This window comes from Fusarium subglutinans (assembly GCF_013396075.1).
Source record: "Fusarium subglutinans strain NRRL 66333 chromosome Unknown NRRL66333_c0000016, whole genome shotgun sequence".
NCBI lineage: Eukaryota > Fungi > Ascomycota > Sordariomycetes > Hypocreales > Nectriaceae > Fusarium > Fusarium subglutinans.
In genome coordinates, this window is record NW_023502079.1 from 252,559 (window position 1) to 274,857 (window position 22,299).

At 49.3% G+C, this 22,299-nt stretch overlaps 5 protein-coding genes across 5 annotated transcripts; 3 read left to right on the forward strand and 2 right to left on the reverse strand.

The window, feature by feature from the left end:
- Positions 1-11,643: 11,643 nt before the first annotated feature.
- On the forward strand, positions 11,644-13,321 carry FSUBG_1903 (PRANC domain protein; the record flags this gene model as incomplete). Its single annotated transcript, XM_036679619.1, has 2 exons — positions 11,644-12,460; positions 12,522-13,321. The coding sequence occupies 2 exons, from the start codon at positions 11,644-11,646 to the stop codon at positions 13,319-13,321; spliced, it is 1,617 nt and encodes a 538-aa protein (XP_036542546.1).
- A 449-nt stretch (positions 13,322-13,770) lies between these two features.
- FSUBG_1904 (oxidoreductase) lies at positions 13,771-14,568 on the reverse strand (the record flags this gene model as incomplete). The annotated part of the gene is made up of 1 exon (XM_036679620.1): positions 13,771-14,568. One exon carries the CDS (start codon positions 14,566-14,568, stop codon positions 13,771-13,773), a length of 798 nt encoding a protein of 265 aa, XP_036542547.1.
- Positions 14,569-15,294: 726 nt separating this feature from the next.
- FSUBG_1905 (uncharacterized protein) lies at positions 15,295-17,121 on the forward strand (the record flags this gene model as incomplete). Its single annotated transcript, XM_036679621.1, has 2 exons — positions 15,295-16,096; positions 16,145-17,121. 2 exons carry the CDS (start codon positions 15,295-15,297, stop codon positions 17,119-17,121), a joined length of 1,779 nt encoding a protein of 592 aa, XP_036542548.1.
- Positions 17,122-17,799: 678 nt separating this feature from the next.
- On the forward strand, positions 17,800-20,528 carry FSUBG_1906 (pH-response regulator palA rim-20; the record flags this gene model as incomplete). Its single annotated transcript, XM_036679622.1, has 5 exons — positions 17,800-17,807; positions 17,867-18,104; positions 18,159-18,867; positions 18,914-20,159; positions 20,210-20,528. 5 exons carry the CDS (start codon positions 17,800-17,802, stop codon positions 20,526-20,528), a joined length of 2,520 nt encoding a protein of 839 aa, XP_036542549.1.
- Positions 20,529-20,832: 304 nt separating this feature from the next.
- On the reverse strand, positions 20,833-21,834 carry FSUBG_1907 (UDP-glucose 4-epimerase; the record flags this gene model as incomplete). The annotated part of the gene is made up of 1 exon (XM_036679623.1): positions 20,833-21,834. The coding sequence occupies one exon, from the start codon at positions 21,832-21,834 to the stop codon at positions 20,833-20,835; it is 1,002 nt and encodes a 333-aa protein (XP_036542550.1).
- Positions 21,835-22,299: the final 465 nt, after the last annotated feature.

The following is a 22,299-nucleotide window of genomic DNA, read 5'->3' on the forward strand; positions in this document are numbered from 1 at the left end:
GCGGTGGCTAAGCATCAATAATGCATAAGTAGCTGCATGAGAATCACAAATCAGGCCAATCACTACGCAACAATTGATTCGAGGCCGACTTTCAAGCCTCGATCTGCAATCAGGCTCTCGACGAATGAGGCTTTCTTCCAGTCCCCGTAATGTCGAGTCCCCGCGCTCTGACGTTTCGACTTAAGTTCACCTCTGATGTTAAGACTCTGCACCGTATTTACTTTTCCTTGTATGATGGCAGCGAGAATTAGTAGCGAACTCAGCCAGGATGTATATCTTGACGTAGCGATGGCCTTATGGTCTTGGGATCTGTCTCAGGCCTGTAATGAGCGACGACTTCATGCCTGTGTCCATCAACGCTGTATGGGTGGCCGCATCCCTCAGCTTCAGCGATATTTTGCGTACTACAAAGCGATAGTCTCAACTTACATGGACGCAACTTCTGCGAACACAAGAAGAATAGAAACACACGAGGATCTGTTCCGGGTCGTTTCCATCTTGAAGTCGAATCCAGATGCGACTCTATCAGAGCTGTGCCGAATGACTCGCCCAAGTACAAGCTCACAAACACCTGACGAAACGAGACAAGTCGATGCGGTGTTACTTGGCGTGAAGGCACTTCTAATGATAGATCCCTCAGCCCTCCACCATTCTTCTGACAGACTCGAGAAAGGGACTTATCGTATTCACTGGAGAGAAGACGTACCTCTCAGTAAATATATACAAGACTCGTTTCCACTTGGCAATCACAATGTACTTAGCTACAACAACAGCGAGTTGTTTGCGGAGGTCAAGAAGGAACTCAAAGCCGTCAACCTGAAGAAACGACTAGGAGTCACCATCAGGGCGACATCAGATATTCGCAACCACCTGCACTTTGACAGGAAAAACAACTACCTCGAGGTTTATCACTACACCTCCTTTCTGAAGGAGCAGTTGAGAGTGACTCGGGAGGTTGGAGATTGTTCTAGTCCGTCTTCTTCACTCAAGAGGTAAGGCCCATGCAAACAAGAACTCTCAGGTTGCTTACAATATGCAGAGGAGTATTACCTCGTCAACTAGTCCTTGAAGTATTGGACTCTCTCCAAGGGACTCTGTTCCCACTTTCGGACCCTAGATCAAAGAAACTTCTCCGCTCACTCATTTCCAAGTGCTCTTTCGACCCAGACATACTAAACTTCGAAGTCAGTACAGTCAGACGCGTGGGAGAAGAGAGTGTTCCGTATGTGTACTTAGCCGACAGGCTAGCAGACTTATACAACGAACTTCAAACTCCTCGACCTCGTGGCTGGCTCCAGCAGTCGATGCAGAGAAAGAGTGGTGCCAGGCATGTAATGATGGCTACACTAATCGGCGTCATTTTTGCTGTGCTCTTGGGAATAGCATCGCTCGCTGTGAGTTCGTACCAGACTTGGATAGCATATCAAGCGTGGAAGCACCCAGTTCAACCAGCCTAGGCTACATGCTTCGACCAGGTTTGGCAACTATCACACCTCCCCAATGTCCCCGAAAATGAGTCGAGTTTGCGCTTCGGCTGTCACATACGACCATAGCTCGTGGAGAACACGGGATCCCGTCTGCTCTCCCATAGTTAAGCCACGAAGCGCTGGATCAGTAGTTGGGTCGGTGACGACCAGCGAATCCCCGGTGTTGTATGTTTCTTTTGTTCTTTTTTGGTGTTTTGCCGGCCGGATATACCGTAAGAAGGTAGAGGAATTGTACGCTAGATGGAGGCGTGATTTCGAAGCCTTGCCCATACTGGCACATCGGTCAGGAATGTATCGTCTAGAGTAATGCCAGTGGAGGATTCCACGAAGCTGAATGCGTTCTTCAACATACTATTCAAAGCTTCTACACTACTCAGGTATATTAGAAATCGATCGTAGCAGCAATCTGGCTCTAACATACACTTCAGTCCTTCTGGCTTTAAAGTTGTCAAACTTGACCACGAAAGAATGAAACGTTGTCAATCTCCCGCGCGCTTCTCCTAAGCTCGTATTTAGACCATCTACTCGCTTCTGTATACACTCCTGTTCACTTTGGAACGTTGCCAACTCCTTATCTGCTTTCGATAAAATCTCTTTCTGCAAAGCGTTAGTAGCTTCGAGGACATTGATCGTGGACCCCTTTTTCTTGTTCTCATCCATCAACTCTTTGGCAGACGAAGATTTAACCTCGAGCTTTTCTTGCAATGCCGTCAATTCAGCTTGCCGTTTCTTAATGCTTTCAGTATTGCCTCGTTCTGTGCCTTTTGAGAGCTAAGTTGCTTCTTAAAATCGACCTTTTGTCTTTCAAACTCGGTTTGATGACGAGATAGCACTTCAATATTCGTATCGTATGCGGTTCGAAGCTTCGCTTTGTCTCGCTTGAGTCTTTAGTTCTCTCCGACACCCCCTTTGAGGTATCGAAACGGCCCTCGGAACCAATTGGTTGATGGCATCTGACGTGCCCTGGTGAGACGACAGGTTCTCGACTCCCTGTACTCGCTTTTCGTGATGCGACGGCATGATGGTCTGGGATAAAGTCTGTACGAGGTTGACGGGACGTTGAATTAGTCTTGAGGATGTAGGAACCGGAGGAGGATAATATTAAAACGAGAAGTGTGGAAGACGACGACAGCCTGGTCAGTCGAGAACTTGATCGTTGGCTAAGCTGGACAGCCAAAGATGGTCATTTGGTCATTTGGTGGGCCTCCCGCCGCATCATGATGCGTGCATAGGTGAACAACTGTTAGTTGCGTTGATCACAGCCTGTTCAATAACAAAGCCCGCTGCAGGCATTCAGTCCATTTTTGATATGTATTGCCTTTCCATCATAAATTTGACAATATGTGACAACCCAAGAAATTTTAGGACATCTGATGGCAGGGCTGTGGAATAGTGCACCAGCTTCCTCATGGGGCACACTCGCACGTCTGCCAGGTGTCATACCGTCCGCATGTCAGCAACGACAAAACGCCTGGGCGTAATTGGAAGATGCAGTGGGGGCAACACATACGTTCCTAGTCCTAGAAAAGACGAAGAGCGAGCGAAGTCCGGCCACGGTTATTGCTTATTCAGTTGAGAAGAAGTAGAAGCGGACAAGTCAATCTCACTGGCCACTCCAGGCTCACGCATGGCATGATTGAAGCAAAGTGATGGTAGAGGAAACTGTTTTCAGAGAGCTGTCAATAAATCTGTAGATATCCGTAAGAGCTTTGGACTGCTACAAAACATTATCCTACCCGTGTGCACCGAGTATGAACATTCGCATTTACAAGTCTGACTGAACAGACTCAGGCGGCAAAGCCAGTTCAGTCACCAGGATCAACAGGCAGCTCCAGTGGAGGACAGGGGTGGACGTATCAGATTGGCCAGGAAAGCAGGCTCTGACGGGTTGTCGATCGGCATCTAAGTGAGACGAAGGGAGGATGAAGCCAATTGCTGCAAAGTCGAAAAGGGCAAGACTTGAATTATCCTATCTACGTTGAAGAAACTAAACCCGGCAACCACGGTTCCGTGATTAAGAACTCACAAAAGCGATTCTACACCACCGTCCTCGATGACCTCTGTCTGTGTAGTAAATGGCCCACTTCTGCGAACATTCGTCTCACAGGACTAAGGAATCGAAGGCTCGCGTAGTAGAGAAAGACGATACATAATACTGGTGCTAAACACTATAAAAAAGTAGAAAGACCGCGATAACATGGCTCCATGTAGCGAGATCTGCCATGCCAGCAGACTTGTAGTCGATATGCCAGGGCCATGCGAGGGTAATGGCAGCACCTGATGAGAGAGAAGAAGCAGAGAAGGCTAGTTAAAGGGCAACTGAAACATGCATGCCTATGTGTACCGATAAAGAGTCTTAGCCCTGTAACAAGGCGTGGTGTCCCAAATAGTCAGGATGAGAAAGATGGTGTGAAAGATTTAGTAAAGAGGGCTTTCGTAGCGGAATGAAAGCCGTCAAACTGATCTGATTTGAGATATTGACTGAAGAACCACGACTGATAGCGTCAGCATCGGAGGTGTCAAAGAATGGTACTGCAAGGACGATCAGCTAGACCGAGCAGGACGCTTAGCACAACATCCCCCGAGAAAAGAGATGATGCAATCATCTCAGGCGCGGAACTTCGTACCCTGTCCCCAGCCCATGTCTAGACTGTGAACGGATACCCTCCCCGGAATGGAGTTCGATGCTTCACGCTAAAGCTCGACTGTTAACATTGTGGATGTTGACTCTCATGACATGTTGGTTCGACGAACATCGATGAAGAGCAAGGATGCAGATTGAATGTATGCGGGTCAGCGACCGTGCATATCGCTTATTCAGGTCTTTATCATACATGATTCGTCCGTGGGCTAATAGGTGAGATTGAGTACGAGAGCTCTGGAGGGTCCTAGAGAGTCAACCGATGTTTTCACCAGTCGCAGACATCAATGGAGGGAGAGTCATTACGCAGCTAGAGCTTCTAAAGTAATCGTTCAATTACTGCCACGGTAACAGCTTCTTCGCCTCTTTTCGCTATTTTACCGCATATCAATGTGTTTCTACGGCCCGTTGGTCTGGGATTGCAGCTATTGTAAATGGGGTAGGTTTCGAGGGCGGTACTACAAAGGAGATCGCAATGGTGAGACCTGTGGAACGAGGCTTAAGTTTCAAGTCCACTGAAGGAGTGCAAACTACGTAAACAAATCACAAAGAGACCCAAACTGATCGGCAGGAAGGCCAAATGAATGATACAGCTTCTCAAATGGAACCGCTGTGCCAGTAACGCAATGTGTGAAGAGGACTTGGCAGAACTTGAAGTTTAGATTCAGGGGCTGGACAAGCAACATTTCAGAGGTGCGTGTGGTGAGACCAACATTGTGTTTCCGGTCCTGAAATGTGTCTATACCGTACGCAAACATTGTCCCTTCAACAGCTCTACACGCGAGCTTCTGTGGGCACCGCTCATTAACATGCTTAGTGGTCCTCATCCAGTCTTTTCACCCTTCTGTTCTTTACATATATTCAGCGGCTAGACATAACATCCAAGCTCAATGCCGCTTTCGTTGTGATGGTCGACATCAAAAGAAAGATAGACGACTAGATCGGTCCCGGCATTCTGACATCTCAGTCTGTGAACATTGAAGTACTATGGGCGGACTGCCTCAGACGCGCTTGAACAAGCCAGCCTTCAAAGCCGACTTGGCCAGCTACATTCATTGTACCAACCTACAGAAAGAGCGTTTGGTATCGAGGTTTGCCTACCAAAATTTGGTGTACGCTAATTTAGTTTGTGCAGTCGGGCAACATGTGTCGTGTTGTTTGTCAAGCGTATCTGCATTGGGTATGTTCCACTGATACCATGGAAAAAATGTTTCTCGAAGCAAGACATGTCTGAGTGTAAATCTGTAATGTCTTGAATAGCCACTCTGCGTCTGTCACTAATTATTGTAAGGCTATTGCTTCTCCAGGGGTATATCCAAGTTTCAGTATAGCTCAATCGTAATTGGCATGAACCCGTAACAAATCCTGTCTGTTTATTGCTATCCATTGAATGGTAACGGTTTTCGTTGAAACAGGATTCAGATGGCAATTCTGGGTTCAGTCGTGATTTTGACTTGGTGGATAGGTGCGTTTCGCGTGTTAAAGCTGCCTGGAGTAACCGTGTATCGATCTTTCTTCCTGCTAATACCCTCCGTACGAGCAGGCGGATTGTTGATAGACATGCCAAACACGTCCTGGGGTCCCAATATCATCGTGGTTGAGATGTACCTCGATTGAACCGATAGTGCAGTGCTCGTTGATGGGTACTTTGGGCGATCAATCTATGTGAACGGATACAGGGTTCAACCTTGTTGTCCGTAGTATGTTTGATGCTGGAAAGATGATTCATCTCTACAAAATACCTGCATTCCAAGATAAATGAAGCCAAGTTGAGGGGGGTGTCATCCCTCACATTCGACTAGCGAGCACGGAGGCCATGACTCAGTATAACAAGGGCTAAGTCTGATACGCGGTACAGTCAGAAACGAGAATCAATCCAGATGGCACTGTCGAGGAAGAAAGACAAACGGGTCTGTATCTACACTAACTCCCGCAATCACTAGAATGAACCTCGGTAATAGCTTGGGCCGCTCTTCTCCGGATCCTCTCGACGACGATGGCCACGCGACAGTCATGGTCAACACTGCGTTTATCAAGCACGAGCCATTCTACGTAGCTATGCAATATCTACGGCATGGCTATAGCCATCTATACCCGTTGTGAGATGACCTGACTAGTTCCCTTCGTGAGACACTCTTAGGCTGATAGTGTTGAAGAGTTACTCGGCGGCTCTTGCTTCCCCTATGCCCCCAATATTGGCCCGATGTAATTCGGGGTTCCTGGCTGCCAAGTTATCGACTGGATGAGTTGATTTGTTCGTGACACGGCCGGTGTTAATTCTTCAGGAAGCTTGAGGCCGAAGGTGGCGCCAAGCTCAGGTCTGCTAATTCCATCTGTCCTAGCTCTTCTCATGACGGATACGCTACTGGATGCAACGGGTCTACCGCATGATCGACCGGAATAAAGGCTTCTCAAGGAAAAGCGTGATGAAGCCAACGGCTGGGCACATTCGGCTGTCCTCATTTATCCTGCTGTCCTCCGAAATCATGCTCGGCTCGGTGACTGTGTGTTGTGGACTTTGGCGCTTCTAGACTCTCCAGCGGTGAAGCAATGGTCATAGAGACACTCTTGCGCACCCCACCTCTCGCTGCCCTCGGAAGAGCGGAATCCGGTGATATTTTTATGTAGATTGTAGGTGGAAAGATGCAATCTAGCGATCTAACATGCTACTGATGCGATAGGTATGCCCTGGGCGAGGCTGATCTGGCAGCTACCTCCACCAGGATTTGCGAAGCTCGTTCAACTTTATGGAAGATTCAGGATCCTAGCTACCAATGACTAAAAGGTTCATACAAAAATAATGTTTCGAGGCCAAAGACTGATCCCGGCTCAAATCTCGGCACTGCTGAAAATGCCCTCTTATCTTCAACGCTGTCGTGTAGTCTTCATTCCACTCCCGAACCTTTCATATCGTGTAGAGCAGCCTCCAATGGTGCTGCATGTGTTTGAGGCGGCGCGTGGATTTCGGGTAGTTTCATCTCTGAAGGCCAAGACATTTGCAAATCAGGATGCCCATAATGGTTCTCTTGCCTGGCCTGCGAGCTGCAAATCACAACCACACAATATCTTCGACCCTTCACCACGATTGTTATAGATTTCCGTGTGAGATTGACTCGAGTGTCACTCGGGATATCTCTGATGCAAAATCTGGGTTCGGGTTCCTCAAAAAATGCGGGTGAACCGGACACTTGGTCCAGATCTTCAAAGACAAAGACTGGGTTCGGTGGCCATGAGAATTGAGCAGCTTCTCGATCGTCTGGGCCGCGAGGAACTAGCTGTAGACGTCCATCGATACACTTATTGACAACTGCACGGGCATGTTTGACTGTGTCAATTGGCATATACCCGGTGGGGTTCAAGGCAGAGGCTGGAGGAACCATATCGCCTGTGGTATCAGGAAGAGTGAAAGAGTGATCGGAAAAGGGTTGACCAGAATACAAGATAAGCTGGAATGCACGTCTTGTTTCTTCACTGCGAAGCGGACTGCCTGGTTTTAAAGCGCCGCCGACATGTTATCTGACTTCCATTGTCCAACCGCTTCACATTGTTGGTTCCTCTTCCGGACATGATGAACCAACGCGTATTCCAGCATTGCGAAACCATCTAATGGAAAGGCCTCACATACAGGTGACCCACAACACAGCAGAGTAGACACCCTCAAGAAAGTTAAAGTTAGGAGTCAGCCTCAAGATACAGCTCGAGAGCCTCAATAATCACCCCGTGGTTTGGAGCTCTCTATCTTGTCGCTCATCGGCTGTAGTGATTGCGATGCCCTTCAGATAGAACCAGTGAGCCTCTTTACCTACATTCCGGGGAAAGCCCTTTTTATTATATGATTCTGAACCGCCTTATTGCGATGGCTTAGACCGCCGAAGTTCTACTCTTGTGATCTGAACTTTGAGCGTTGGAGAAAACGGGTTGACTAAAAAACGGTGGCACGTGGTTGTAAGGCCCCTGGCATGTTTAGCGCCTTATCATAACCTTACACCCTTCACAGAGAGTGCTAAACAGATCAGCATCGCCTGGCAGCTCATGGTCTGAAATGCACCCTTGCAATTGCACACAGTCGCAACCTTGTCGACGAATGCGGTCCAATGGGCTTTGTCCTATTTGTGGAGGTGGTACGCGAAGCTCGATCCAGGACGTTCAGCTTTCAACTTGTTTGTCAAAGTCTGTGCAATGACGAGTTGTGGCGTTGGAGCTAACCCGCACATCAGTTCATTCTAGATTCTTTGAGACTTTGGTCACTGACGGATTGGACAACAAAAGGATTAAACCCTGGCTCCTCAGCCTGATGAGAGAACCAACAACACCTCTACTATCATGTGGGGGCACGGCTGAATCAACAGCCGAGAGCCCTCGGAAGCCAAGACATTTGATCGACAGCGAGGTTCACGCTGAGCCGACAGATTCTAGCGATACGGAGGATGAGTTTATCAACGCTGAGAATGGAGAGAACGCAAGTTGGCACGCCGTCTTTGCGCCTTGATTGAATGCTTCGGAGAAATACATTGAACTGAGGAGGTTCTTCTAACTAAAGAAGAAAAAAGCGGTAGGCCTAACGAGGCAGAGAGGCTGAGCTTCTTTGCCTGATGTATGGTATCTCCAGTGCAATCAGGCGTTACGTCTTATTGACAGTTAGTTTTAGGCGAAAGTAGGCGTCGCCGCGCTCCACCCTCGCGCAAATGTCCGAAGCCGCGAGTGTGCGCTAGTGACACTTAGGGCCAATCACTACGCTGTCTAAGGCTCCTCTTGGCTCAGCCGGATCGTCTAAGCGAGCATCTCGCGCATCGGCAATCGATCACTTTTCCTAGCCCCGCATGCTTAACTTGATAGGCCTGTTGGAGGACCAAGTTCAACGTCTTACCTCCGCTAGGGGGTGAGGAAAAGCACCTTGGTGTAAGTCATTCTTCTGTTTTTTCCCTACCCCCAAAGCTCCAGTATCTAAAGCGAGGTTTAGGCACGTTTTGGGGTATGTAGCCAAAACAGAGAGCATTTCGGAGATGCACGAAGATCCGAAGCCATGATCAGTTCCATACATCTTATGAGCACTTTGAACAAGAAACAAACGGAGATCGGTATCTCGATTTACGTGGCTTCTGGCTTGTATCTTCCAGTCATTTTTGACGAACGAATCTGCCGTCACCACTCTATGGTGTCGGCTGGTTCTATCGCTTATCGTGAAACTAAGTGCCGATATCCTCAGATTCGAAAGGATGTGTCGTAACGCTGCATTCGTGCTAAAGAAAAACAAAGTAAATGAAAGCCATTGTAATAGCGCCAGGATTCAATGCATGACCATTAGTCTTTGTCGTAGGCTCGATACTAGAGGCGTGACGGTATCCTCGATCCTGCAGGGGCGCCGATCCATTTAACGTCTGCTTGCTAATCTGCTTAAAGTAGCATCTTATACTATGGGCTGTCAGATAATAAGACCAGATGCTATAGAGCACTGATGGGTCTTGTGTGTCGGTTCTAGTAGTCTCATGGTATCTAATTACTAATGCAGCTCGCTATTACATCGGGTCACGTCAATAAATGTAAACTTCCCTTTATATTGATACGTAACGGTACGTCGACTCTTCTCGTATTCGAGTGCCTAGAACTCTTGCCAGATGGATACATTGATACAATCACTCCACATCACCCCAGACTCGTTGCGGTTAGAAGACCTTTGCGATGCCTTAGGCTGGTGGAGTTTAGGGAACCGGCGGGCGTCTCATGGAGCTAAGTGGAACAGGGAGGAAGCATATCCTGTAGCATAACGGTCCGGAACTGGGGGAAATAGAAGCAGAGAAAATATGGAGAATAGGAAAGTGTCAATCTAGAGCGGCGGAAGAAACTGAGACCTTCAGGACTTACTGGCCAAGTAGGGATTCAATGTCGACCAGTGTTAGACGCACCAAGAGTACAGTCAGTTACTGCGTAAGAGGAGTACACAAACAGACCACGCACTGCATTAACACCCTACGGAAGCCACATGCCTCGCATCTGTGTAAATGCCCTACCCTAAAAACCGCTGACCTTACCACCCACCTATCGTATCGCATCCGGACTGCTTGACAAACGCCGGGAATCCCCTATCACGTATCGGCACCAAAAATCTTTCCAAGTACTTACACCAAGATCAATGATAGTATCAGGATGTAAGTTGACGTGCACATGGCGTGAATCTACAGCATGCATCATCCTTAAACGCCAAGTCACGAGTGCCTCTTCACCCGACTCAATGCAGCCTCATTTCAATTTGCAAGACTGATAGAAGGTAACTTACTTATTTCTCTCTTTTTATCTAGTGGATAAAGTCATTGGCCATATCTGGCCAAGTTTCAGGCCAGCATCTTCCAGGTCTTGTTCGTCATAAGTTTCCTTCCGTACATATCCACAGTCTCTTCTACAAGCAGCCTCATTAATACTTTCTAGGCCCCCATAGAACACCATAATTCTCTTCTCATTGTAGGTACCCATTTATACAGCTCGAGTACTTGCGTCTTTATATCGCTACCAGCTCGGGTTACTCGTTGCATTTACGGAATGGATTCATTAAGGTGCGTCTCACTCGATTACCTAACGGCTTGTGTGTTGTGTGCCTCTGTAAAGGGACTTGGTTCACTACCTTTCGACAATCTGAGCCATCCTCTTAATCCTTTTTTTTTTTTTTGATTGAACAGGTGTCCATAGTTGAGAATACGTCCACATTTCAAAATTTTGTGTTGTGGGAGACTTCCAGCCCATGCGCGATTCATGCGACAGGAGACGGGTTTTAAAGGATTATTCTAATAACACTATACAACCTCACGAGACTGTTTTGGCTGCCGTGGAGGCATCCTGTAGTGGCATATCAACTTGAGATGTAACGACCGGTGTGCTTGGCTCTTCGACTGCCGTGCGATCCTCTATTTCGAGAACAGGTTGAGTAGTGCCCGTGGGTATTTTGATCATTACCTTTAACAGCTCATTAGTACAATTAGAAATGAAGATCTAATACTCAGCTATTGCTTACCTAAATAATTTCAATACTTGGGCCTACAGGCACTACTTGATTTGACGGGTTGTACTGCGATAAGGTTAGGAGTTTGAAGGAGGGTCCATCCCCAAGGCATAAAGTAAAGAGCACCAATAAACATATATAGGCAATTCGCTTATCGCCCTGTTGCCTAAGATCTTGCTTTTAGCTGAAAAACTAGATATTTTGATGACTCTCAAGGTATATAAATAAGTGCCTGCCATTTACTCAACCGTGATGATCCAGCTTAAAACACAAGGCACACAAAACATAACAAGGCAAGGTGAGTTTGTGCGGGAATTGTAAGTTTTGCTGCTGAAAGTTAACGACCCAAAGTCGGGGCTGAGTTAATGGAGATCAATTATATAAGGACAGAAGTAGCCGGCTTTCGATCTTAATCTCTTCAACCCCGAAGCAAAGGTCCGAACCTCGAGTAATACAGCACCACATTCTCCTGAATCCACACCAACTGCGATCTTTGACACTCAACCTACTGGAAGCTTATAAAAATGGCTATAGACAGCAAATTATGGAATCGATTGTCTCCCGCTAATCAGAACGAGGTTATTGGTCTTCTGCCAATTCTCGGCGGGAAGTGCAGTCAGCTTGCGACTGTTTCCCGGGCTTGGCGATCAATTATCGAGCCGCTCAACTTTGCCGAGATCAGTCTGACGGTACCGCGCCTTACCGAGCCCAACTCTCAAGCTATTCTGGTCCGAAAGAGAAACCAGATTCGCTACATCTGGTTTCGGGTGGAACTGAAGCGGTACGATTGCACAGAATGTGAGAGCAATAACCAGGACCGATGGGGCTTAGACGCGGTTGACAACCAATTCATCGTGAACGCGTTTCATAAGTTGTTCAGAACACTAAGCGCATGGGAGCCTCGTGGAGACTTGGTTCTCGATATCAGCGTCTACTCACCCAGTGACAACCAGCACTGGTTCAAGTATATAAGCTTCTACTCAGACACCGACACAGTCGAGCCTTCTCATCATGGACACGAACATGGAGTCACCGTGAATGACCCGGCTCATGGCTGGGTTGTCGGACAGCCCATCGCTGCTCCGAGTGAACATACCATAGATCACGTATTTGACGAGATCATGGGCGAGGGCCCTTTCCCAGATGACGAAACTGAGTTCCAGTGGTGGCGGAGTCTCCCCCGTGTGCCTGTGGTTGGGGTTGTGCTCTTTCGCCAACAGACTCGTCGACGATGGAAGCCACTCGCAATCGCTAATATGCTTACGCGGTTCCCAAACATAAAGGAAGTTTGTTATGAGCCTTGGAGAGAATTGGGTGGAATGGACTTGCAGACGGATAAATGTAAGTGCTTACTTGATCTCCGACAACTTAAATGATGCAGCCGCTAACCATTTGGAAATAGGGAACCAAAAGCTGATCGAAAGCTTCCCCCAAATTGGATCATTATGCAAGTTAACAATATTCGAGAACGTCGATCAGTCTTACCCAGAAATATACCGGCAGACTTACCCAGGAATACACCGGGCTCCCGCTATCAGGGTGCCAAGCCAAGGCGTGAGCCAGGGGCTTGCTCGTACTAGTCAACACCTTGAGATGCTATCTGCCTCCTTCATGGCCGATGCCAGTCTCTTCTTCGCGGCGCCTCAGATTCAATATTCAGGGACGTGGAGTAAACTTACTTCACTGGCGCTGACTTCAAACGTCCTCACTGGAGATGCAGACCCACAGTATGTTAGTGACATGCTTCAGAATGCTGCCTACACTGCACTTAAGATGCCGAGACTAAACGTGATGGAGTTATGGAACGGCAGAAAAGGCGTAGCGATGCTCTTTCGCTACCAGAGGCCTCGAGAAGATGGGGAGCCAGCCGTCATTACTGTACGGGGGACATCAGAGCTTGCTCTAGAGACTACAGTTGTGGAGGCTTGGGATTTGGTTGCTTACCGGCACGGCCATAGTAAGGTCGCCATACAAACCTCTTCGATCGATCCGAATGAGATCAAAAGCCACGGTGATGCTATCTGCCAGCTGGGACTTCTAACTGAGGTCACTAGACCTGTCTCGCTACGGCAGATCATCAACGAAAATTCGGTTTCACGCGCGAGACCATTACCACCACCACCACGAAGTTCATACTTAGAGTACAGAACAATTCTTGCAATGATCGAAATCTGGGACCAACAGCGACAGCAGCAGCAATGATAAAGAGCTGTTTGTAGAGGTCAAGAAGGAGTTCAAAACTGTTAACCTAAAGAACCAACTAGGGATCAATATCTAGGCAATGTTAGATGTTTAACAGTTCCAGATTTGAATGGAGGGAATTATACAGTCTGAGGTATATGGATCTGAGATTTACTTAGCTGGTCTTATACTTCTAGTTTCGTTATTAAATGCAGATTTATAAATAAAACCAGCCGCCGTGCGATACGTGGTTTAGTAGTTCTCGTCCGAGCTACCGAGTAGGACATAGACACAAGACTCTCGAAGGGGGAAAAGGGTTCAATCTGGGACTATAGGATGTGCTGCTGGGAAGTCAATAATATGTATGTATATCGTTGTCTAGTCTATGTGAGTAAACAGCCTGGAACCCGGAAATTCTGAGTGTATCGTAACTTGGTGGAAAAACAAAGAAAAGAAGTCATTCGCGATAATCAGTTTGGCAGCTTCACGCCTGCGTTCTTTGCCAGCTTCATGATCTCAGTTGTCACAGCGTCGACATCGTGGCTCTTGATGGGTATGCGATGCCCCCCATCCCACTCAACCAATGTTGTCGTGCCAGTTGCGCAGTATGTCTTCAACAGAATTTGATGCTGCTCGAGTCCAGGGTCTCGAAGCCCATGGACATGTAGTGTCGGTATGGTCAAGACATGGTCGCCAACATTCGACTCGGGGAAGTCCTTGAACTCGGAGCTCAACAGCGCCGCATCAACAACCGCCGGGGGATGTTGCAGCCGAGCATCCAGCGTAATCAGAGGCGCTCTCCCAGCCATGAGAACACCAAACTTGAACTGCGTCAGCGCCTCCTCCGCACCAAACTGCTCCGTGACTTTCTGCTGCGTCCACAATAAACTCGCCGCAATCTTAGCGCCCTGCGAGAACCCCAGAATGCCGATCCACTCTCCGGTGCCGGGGTCGGTGTCCATAGCCCTGCGGGTCTGGTTCCGAAGTAGCTCGGCGGCGGCCTCTGCTTCAATCTCGGGATGGTCGGGCTGCCAGCGGAGCCAGCGCCGAAAAGGGCCGTATTCACCGTAGACGGTTACAATGTCGGGGTGAGGCGCAGAAATGAAGGGCGCTTGCATGAAGACGAGACGCAGTGAGGAAGCGAGACTTCTGATGAGAGCGCGGCATTGTAGTTCGAAGACTTGTGCATTGACGCCGCCGCCGTGAAGACAGAGAATGCGGGGGAGATGGAGAGTCTCTGGATCGCTGGAGGTCTGTATTTGTGTCATTTTGTTTTGTTAGTGACAAATGCCACTCTCAAGAACTGAAGAGAAGTGCGGTTATCACGGTTGCAAGATGGTGATTACAAGACTGCGTTTCGGCCTTTGTGTAAGCTTAAACCGAGGATCACAGGCTTCGGGTAAGCTTTCCTGGCATTCCCCGAACGACACCCGTTTCGGGCTCCGAAAAACAGCGATGATCTCCGTACGCCATCGCATCATACAAAACGCAGTATCTACAAAATGTCTAGATAAGTTGAGATTGCCGCCATTTCAATATTTCCCACAATTTCACATGCTCCCCAACAATTTACTTCTGGGATACGGTGGAAGAGCTCGCATTGGTCGCGTTGGTTGACATGGTGGCTGTGTAGGACCCTGAAATTCAGCCACGCAAGCACCTTATCGCCAAGCCACCATGATGACATCAATCCCGTGCGGCTTGTCACAGAATGGTTCAGGTTCCTTGCAGTTCATGGAACCGGTTTCGCATTGTCGCGTACGCCACTCTTGAGTCTCGAAGTGACGAGGCCTCTTGTATCAGTGAATCGTCCCTAATAAATACCTGTTCATCTATTAAAGACATCTCCCGTCCAGAACCTAAGATTCAGTCTACTCCCTCTCCCTGTTTCTAGCTCTTATACCTGACACGAAGCTACCCCGCCATTGACTCTCAACCTCAAACCTTACAACTACAACACCTAACTACAGATTTCCATCAGTACCTATAATCCGATGTCGAATCCTGAGAAAGCTCCCCAGTATTCCGCTGGTGGCCAGCATGGAGGTGGTCTTCTTCCTACCGCCGACCCTTCCCAGAATCAACCTCAAGACTCCTCTCTGCCTCCAGCGTACAACCAAGGATCTGCTGAGCTTCCTGGAGACGAGAAGCCCCGCGTACCCCAAAATCCAGATCAATATGTCCAGTTCGCCGGATCCCAGAGCCAGCAGCAACCTCCTCCGTTTTCGTCCACTGCCGGAACCGAGCAATATCCCAGTGCTGCAGAGGAGAAGCGCCAGCTAGAGCAGCAGTACTTCCCTCCCCCTCCTCCCGGTCCTCCTCCTGCGCAAGATCAACACCAAGCTTCCGCTGCTCACCCAAACCCTCTCCAGGGCAATCCAGTTGCTATGCCTCAACAGCATCAGGAGACTCACCAGCCCTCTGACGCTCAGCAGTTTCAGCAAGCCCAGCAAAACTACGCTATTCCGCAATACGACCCTGCTCATCCTACTTTTGCTCCCCCTCCTACGAATCAGCCAGCTCAGGCTCAGGTGCCTCCTCAACCAAGCCCGACAGCTCCTACGCATGGTCACGGTTTCGGCCATGGTCCAGAGACAACCACAGCCCAGGCTTCGACTTCCGCGCATCCTGAGACACATAAGAAGCCTGGCTGGAGCGAAAAGTTCAGCCAGCTTGGTATCAAGGCCGCTGCACCTATCAACAGCTTGGCGCACAAGTTTGGTAGCCAGAGTTTCCTCCCCGAGACTATCGACAAGGAGTGTGACAAGGCAGCTTCTATTCTGAAGTCCTTCTGTAGTAAGTTACCCATACAGCTTGACCAGAACATCCACTCACATGCTCCAGAAAACGGTGTCTACGCCGATCCTAGCTCTAGCCAGGTTCCTACATCAACAGACCCAAAGGCACAGGAAACTAATGACGAGATCATCGATCCCACCAAAGAGAAGCCCAAGAAGAGAGTTCTTGTCAACATCCCTCCCAAGGTCATCGCCAAGGCCCAAGGTCTCGCTATCTTCACGACTCTTCGTGCCGGCTACGCTTTCTCTGGTGCCACTGGTTCAGGTATCTTGATCTCTCGTCTCCCCGATGGATCATGGGGTCCTCCTTCAGGTATCCAAGTCCACTCCGTTGGCGCTGGTTTCATGATCGGTCTTGACATTTACGACTGTGTCTGTGTCATCAACAGCCGAGAGGCTCTCAACGCCTTCGCCAAGACCCGTGTTGCTCTAGGTAGTGACCTTGCTGTTGTCGCTGGTCCTTATGGCGCCGGTGGTGCTGTCGAGATTGGTGCCGCTATGGATGGAAAGAAGAAGGACAAGGAGAACAAGGACGATGAGGCTCCACCCAAGCCTCCCCGCCCTACCGAGGATAACCAAGGCCTGAAGCCAGAGACCGATGCCGACAAGAAGAAGAAGCGCCGCAGCTTGAGCACCGGCGCTTTCAAGCCTGTCTTTTCCTACGTCAAGTCCCGCGGTTTCTACGCAGGCATCCAAGTCGACGGCACCGTCGTCGTCGAGCGCAAGGATGCCAACGCAGCTTTCTACGGCGAGCGCGTCTCAGTTGAGCAGATCATCCGAGGAGAAGTTCCCCGCCAGAGCGGCATGTGGCCCGCCGGTGCGCGCAATCTCCTCGAGACTCTGAAGGGTGCTGAGGTCGGATCTCTCAAGGTAAATTCCGTGTCTCCGACCGATCGGGACCCCACTTCCACCGATCCTGCGGCGCCGGTGGCGTCGGGGGCTAGTGCGGGACAGACACAGCCTCCGGGATATGTCGATGATGGAGTTCACCGACCTGAAGTTGGAGATGTGAAGTACCGTTAGAGACGAGGATGGATATTAATGAGATACCACGAGTGAGGGAGGTAATTTTTTGATCGGTCTCTAGTTATGAATTTCGAGTAGTTTTAGCCAAAATCACAATTGCATTATTTGAACACGAACACGATCTATTGAACTGTATGCGAATTTCTTCAACCTGGTATTTATAGAAGCATGTAGATGCAAAGGGTGAATAACACCACCAATAATATTGGCTATTTGTACAGTTGGTACTCTCTGTGTCTGTCATTCAAGGTCACGTAGGAGATGTCTTCTTTTACGCTTAATGATAATGAGTACCCAATATGTCTTCGGCCCTGGCATAGACACCCAGGGGGAGGAAAGCAAACTTGGGATCTTTATGCTAAGGGACGAAAAGACTTATGTAATTTAGCCTCAGCTTAGGAGAGTCTTTACTCAGTTTGTTTCATATGCTCTTCTACAGTCTTGTGTTTTCTTGGTCCCCGAGTGACTTGTAAGAGTTTGGTCTGAAAACTGTAGGGTAGCGACTGCTGCGCCACATCGTATGTCATTGCCCCTCCAACGTGGCGCCTCCGCAACCTAGCTCCAAGCTCTGATGAAGTCATTGCAACTCTAGCCCAGCGATCTTGGCAAAAAAGCCGACTTTACAACATATAGGCTCAAGAACCGAACCCGCAAGTCAGGTTCACAAACGAAGCCATGTCGTCGTAAGAAGACCCAGCTATACCGGAAATCCCTCCACTTCAGCTAACATTTCGTCCCTCAGAAACATCCTATCCATCCCCTTTCGCAAGTCGGCCCAGCTGTCGCTTGCCTCGACGATAAGGCAGTATATCAACACCAAATATGATCAGCACCCGGATATGTTTAAACATGACCTCGAGGTCATTGACGCACTTCGACGTGACGCGGTGAACGTTCGAGAGCCGCATCCGAGTGGCATCAAGAAGCTACAAGCGTATGCCGGGCAGCTTGTTTGGGTTGGGGGCAAGTTTCCTATAGATGTAAGTGTCACGCGATGCTAGTGAACAGCACAACAAACTGACGTTGGTGGAAAGATTGGCGCCGAATTTTCGTGGTATCCTGCGCTCGGATATAACACCGAGCGTCCTATGGTGCGGAACAACCTCAAGTACGAGCTTATGAACATTCTCTACAACCTCGCCTCCCTCTACTCCCAGTTAGCCATCAACACCCCGCGAGGCAACACCGAAGGTCTCAAATCAGCAGCCAACTACTTTTCCCTCGCTGCAGGCGTGCTCTCACACATGCAAAAAGAGATCCTCCCCGAACTACGAATGTCCGATCCCCCCGAAGATATGGACCACGATACACTAGAGTCCTTGATCCAACTGCTCCTTGCCCAGAGTCAAGAATGCTTCTGGCAGAAAGCCGTTATGGATGGCTACAAAGATGCGTCAATCGCCAAGCTCGCCGCTCGAGTGTCCGACCTGTATAACTTTGCTGGTGAAGCTGCTATGAAGAGCGAAGCTATAAGCAGTGCCTGGATCCACCACATGAGCGCCAAGCATCATCATTTTGCCGCTGCTGCGCAATACCGAGCTGCATGCGATTGTCTTGAGAAGAGGAAATATGGAGAAGAGGTTGCGCGACTCAAAGATGCTGTTGCTTGTGCGACGGAGGGCATTAAGGAAGCCCGAAGTGGCTATCTTGGCAAGACGGTGGTTGATGACCTCAATGGATTGAAGCGCAAGGTTGAAGAAGATTTGAAGCGAGCAGAGAAGGATAACGATGTTATCTACCTGAGTATGTGCGCTGCGACCCTTTCTTGGCAGAGTACTAACATTTGCAGTTGCTGTACCACCAAAGTCGGAGCTCAAGATTCTTGATCGCGCAAACATGGCCGTAGCTCGGGTACCACCGCAGGTTGCCAACCCCTATGACTACTTTGGAGACCACGCCGAGTTCGGACCAGCTCTGTTCTCTCGACTTGTCCCCTTCTCGGTGCATGTCGCCACATCGATTTACGAGGAACGACGCGATCGCATGGTTAGCCAAAATATTATTCCGGAACTCGAATCGCTCACAGACAAGGTTCACGAAATTCTCACATCGCTTGGGCTACCTGGATCTTTACAAGCTCTTGAGAAACCTCTTGGTCTGCCGCCAAGCTTGGCCCAACATGCTGAGGAAATCAGACAAGCGGATGCCATTGGCAGGGTGCAAAAGGGTTTTGCGGATATCGACAAGTTGCGGTCTGGAGATATGGCAATCTTCGAAGAGGGAAAGGCGGCTCTAGCTTCGGAAGAAGAAGAAGATCAGCGATTACGGATGAGATACGGAACAGACCGATGGGTGCGACCCGAGAGTCGGCAAGACCCTCAAGGTGGGAAGCTTTGGCAGCACGCTTCTGAGATCGAGAGCTATTTCCAAAGCAGTATCAGTAGCGATGCGGTTGTCAGGGAGAAGTTCGGCGCGATCCAGGATCTGCTTGCTATTCTTTCCGGACCGGACCGAGATCTGATGGATTCTGTGCCGTCGAGCCGACGGGTTGACATACCCGAGACATTGAAGCCTGTCATAGGAAGATTGCGCGGCGCATACAACGATGTTCTTCGTCTTGAGAGCCGTCGTCGTAAGAAGGTTGAAAGTTTGCGGGAAAACGCCCGGCGCGACGACATCAAGCCGGACATCTTGAAGGAAGCAGCCCGATTGGAGCGAGCGTATCCTAACACAGCGCTCGTCCCGGCTCACTTTGAGGAGTTTTTCGACAAACGACTTGACAAGCTGTATGAGCCCGAGGTTGAAGCGATTGAAAAGGAAGCCAAGGATCAAGAACGTCTATTGGCCGATGTTCAGCGTATCAATCGCGAGTTTGAGTCGCAGAAGCGACAGATGGGTGAGCGCGGGAACCGAGAACGCGAGGTGGCTTTGCAGAAGCTTGATAACGCCTATTTTAAGTACAAGGAGATTATCAACAACCTCGAAGTCGGACGCAAGTTTTACAATGATCTGAATAAGATTGTTGGACAGGGTTTCCGTGATGTTATTCGTGGATGGATTGCTCAGCGCCGTATGGAGGCGCGAGCATTGGAAGAGTATGTCCCTCACCAACCTTCTACGGACCTCTTACTGACTGATATCACAGGGAAATTAACATGCCGACATTGTCAAACCTCAACATCTCTCACCAACAACCTCCGGCCCAAAGCCCAATGCCGTCACACCAAGACCCCCTCCACTCATGTGCACCACCACAACAACCCCCTCAACCTGTGCAGAGCCCAGCTCAGGCAAACATACAGTCTTGGGGAGAGGCGGTACAGCAGCCAAAACCAGTACAGCCAACACCGGTTGGTGCAATGTGGACTCCTGGCATGGGTATCAAGTTTGGTCAATCTGGTGGTTCAGGGCAGCCTCCTGCACCTGGGACATGGAACCCCAACTCTGGAATCAAGTTTGGTTGAGTAGTGTTGTATAGATACCCTGATTTTGAGAGGGCTGTTGGTTAGAATTAGCATACATAGCGAATACGAGTTTGTTTGATCCTAAATGATGAAAAGACTTGGGTAACTTAACATAAGTTTAGGATGCTTTTACCAAGTTTAGGGTACTCTTGCTTAGTTTATTTTAACACCTTGTATTAAGTAAGGTCTGGTGTTTTCACACTGAGGATCTAGTATCATAAGCGTCAATTGTGTCTCGTCCAAGAACCACCGTCAAGCTTTTCGTTGTATCCCCTCCTCCATTGCCAATTCTGGGGCTGCTAATTCATCGAACAGTGTAAACGCCATGACTGACAGCATGGTATCCTTTCTTCCCAACCTTCCCTGTCAACTCACTCTTCCACTCCTTGCCCTCCCCAACCAACTCAACAACCTTCTTGAACGTAAACTCCGGCTTCCAGCCCAACTCCTCGACCGCCTTGCTAGAGTCATAAACACGGTCGATCCTCTTCAGGTGACTCCAGCCCTTATCCTTGAAGACCCGCACACACTCTGGCGCAACCGTCTCAAACACCTGCTTAGGGTCTCTGTCCAGCATCGCCAGCGTGTCAGCGTCATTCGGAAAAGGCGGCGGCGCGCTGATGATGTACTTCCGAAACTTTATCTCTCGGGCTTTCTTCATCGCGCAGACTGCCGCGCGGACTATGTCTTCAATGTCGCAGCGACGATACGCCAGTTCGAGCACTTTGAGGTTGTCGTCTGAGACAGCTGCTCTGCGATCTTCATCGTCATCCTGCTCCGGGAAGAAACGGCTTGTGCGGAGGATGACGACAGGCATGTTTGTTTGCTTCTGGACGAGGAAGCACAGATCCTCCGCTGCGACCTTTGTAGCGCCGTAGATGTTTTTGGGAATGGGGACGACGGTTTCGTCGATCCAGGCGGCGGGCTGGCCGGGCTTGGGGCTCAGTGCTGCGCCGAAAGTGCTTGTTGTGCTGAAGAAGATGAAGCTCTCGATTTGGGCACCGAGCTTGGAGGCTTCTTCGAGAAGGACGAGGGTGCCGGTGATGTTTGTGTCGATGAAGTCTTGCTTGGAGTGACTCTCGACATGAGGTTTATGAAGCGTCGCAGCGTGAAGGACATGCTGAATGGGGTGTTTCTGAAGAAGAGATGTGACAAACTCGCGGTCTGAGATTGATCCAACGTGTGTTGTGTTCTCAGAGGGTAAGATGTCGATCCCGAGAGGTGTGAAGCCGAATGTCGGGAGGGAGAGCATGAGGGCTGTGCCGAGATGGCCGGATGAGCCTGTTACGAGGACGTTGTAAGCCATGGTGTTTGGTTTGACGTTATAGTGGTGTTTGAAGGATGAAGAGGAGGTTTAGAGGCTGTTATGGGTGAAGGTGAGGGTTTTGTAGATGAGGTGGGGTTAAGACGGCGAGTGAGTCAGGCACTAAGACGAAGAGAGGTGAATCACGAACGAGGGCGGAAAAAAAGGGATTGGGTTGTGAGGATGGATGCTGTGAGAGGGGATACAGTGGTTGTGAGATGTTGCTGTGAGATTAGGCAGGGTGAGTTTCACGACGTGGTGTGAGGCCGAATTGAGGCGTTCGCAGTTGTATGCGATCGAGGATTAAGGCGCCTTTTATGCTATCTACGTAGTGCCCGCCATTTGCGAAGGTAGTATGGAGTCTCTGAAGGTGAAACTGTCGTTGGTGATGGCTTCAGAAGTTGCTGTCAGCATTCAGTCACCTTTTGGTGAGCAGTCAAGACGTGGTTCGATTTCACCACTCACTGT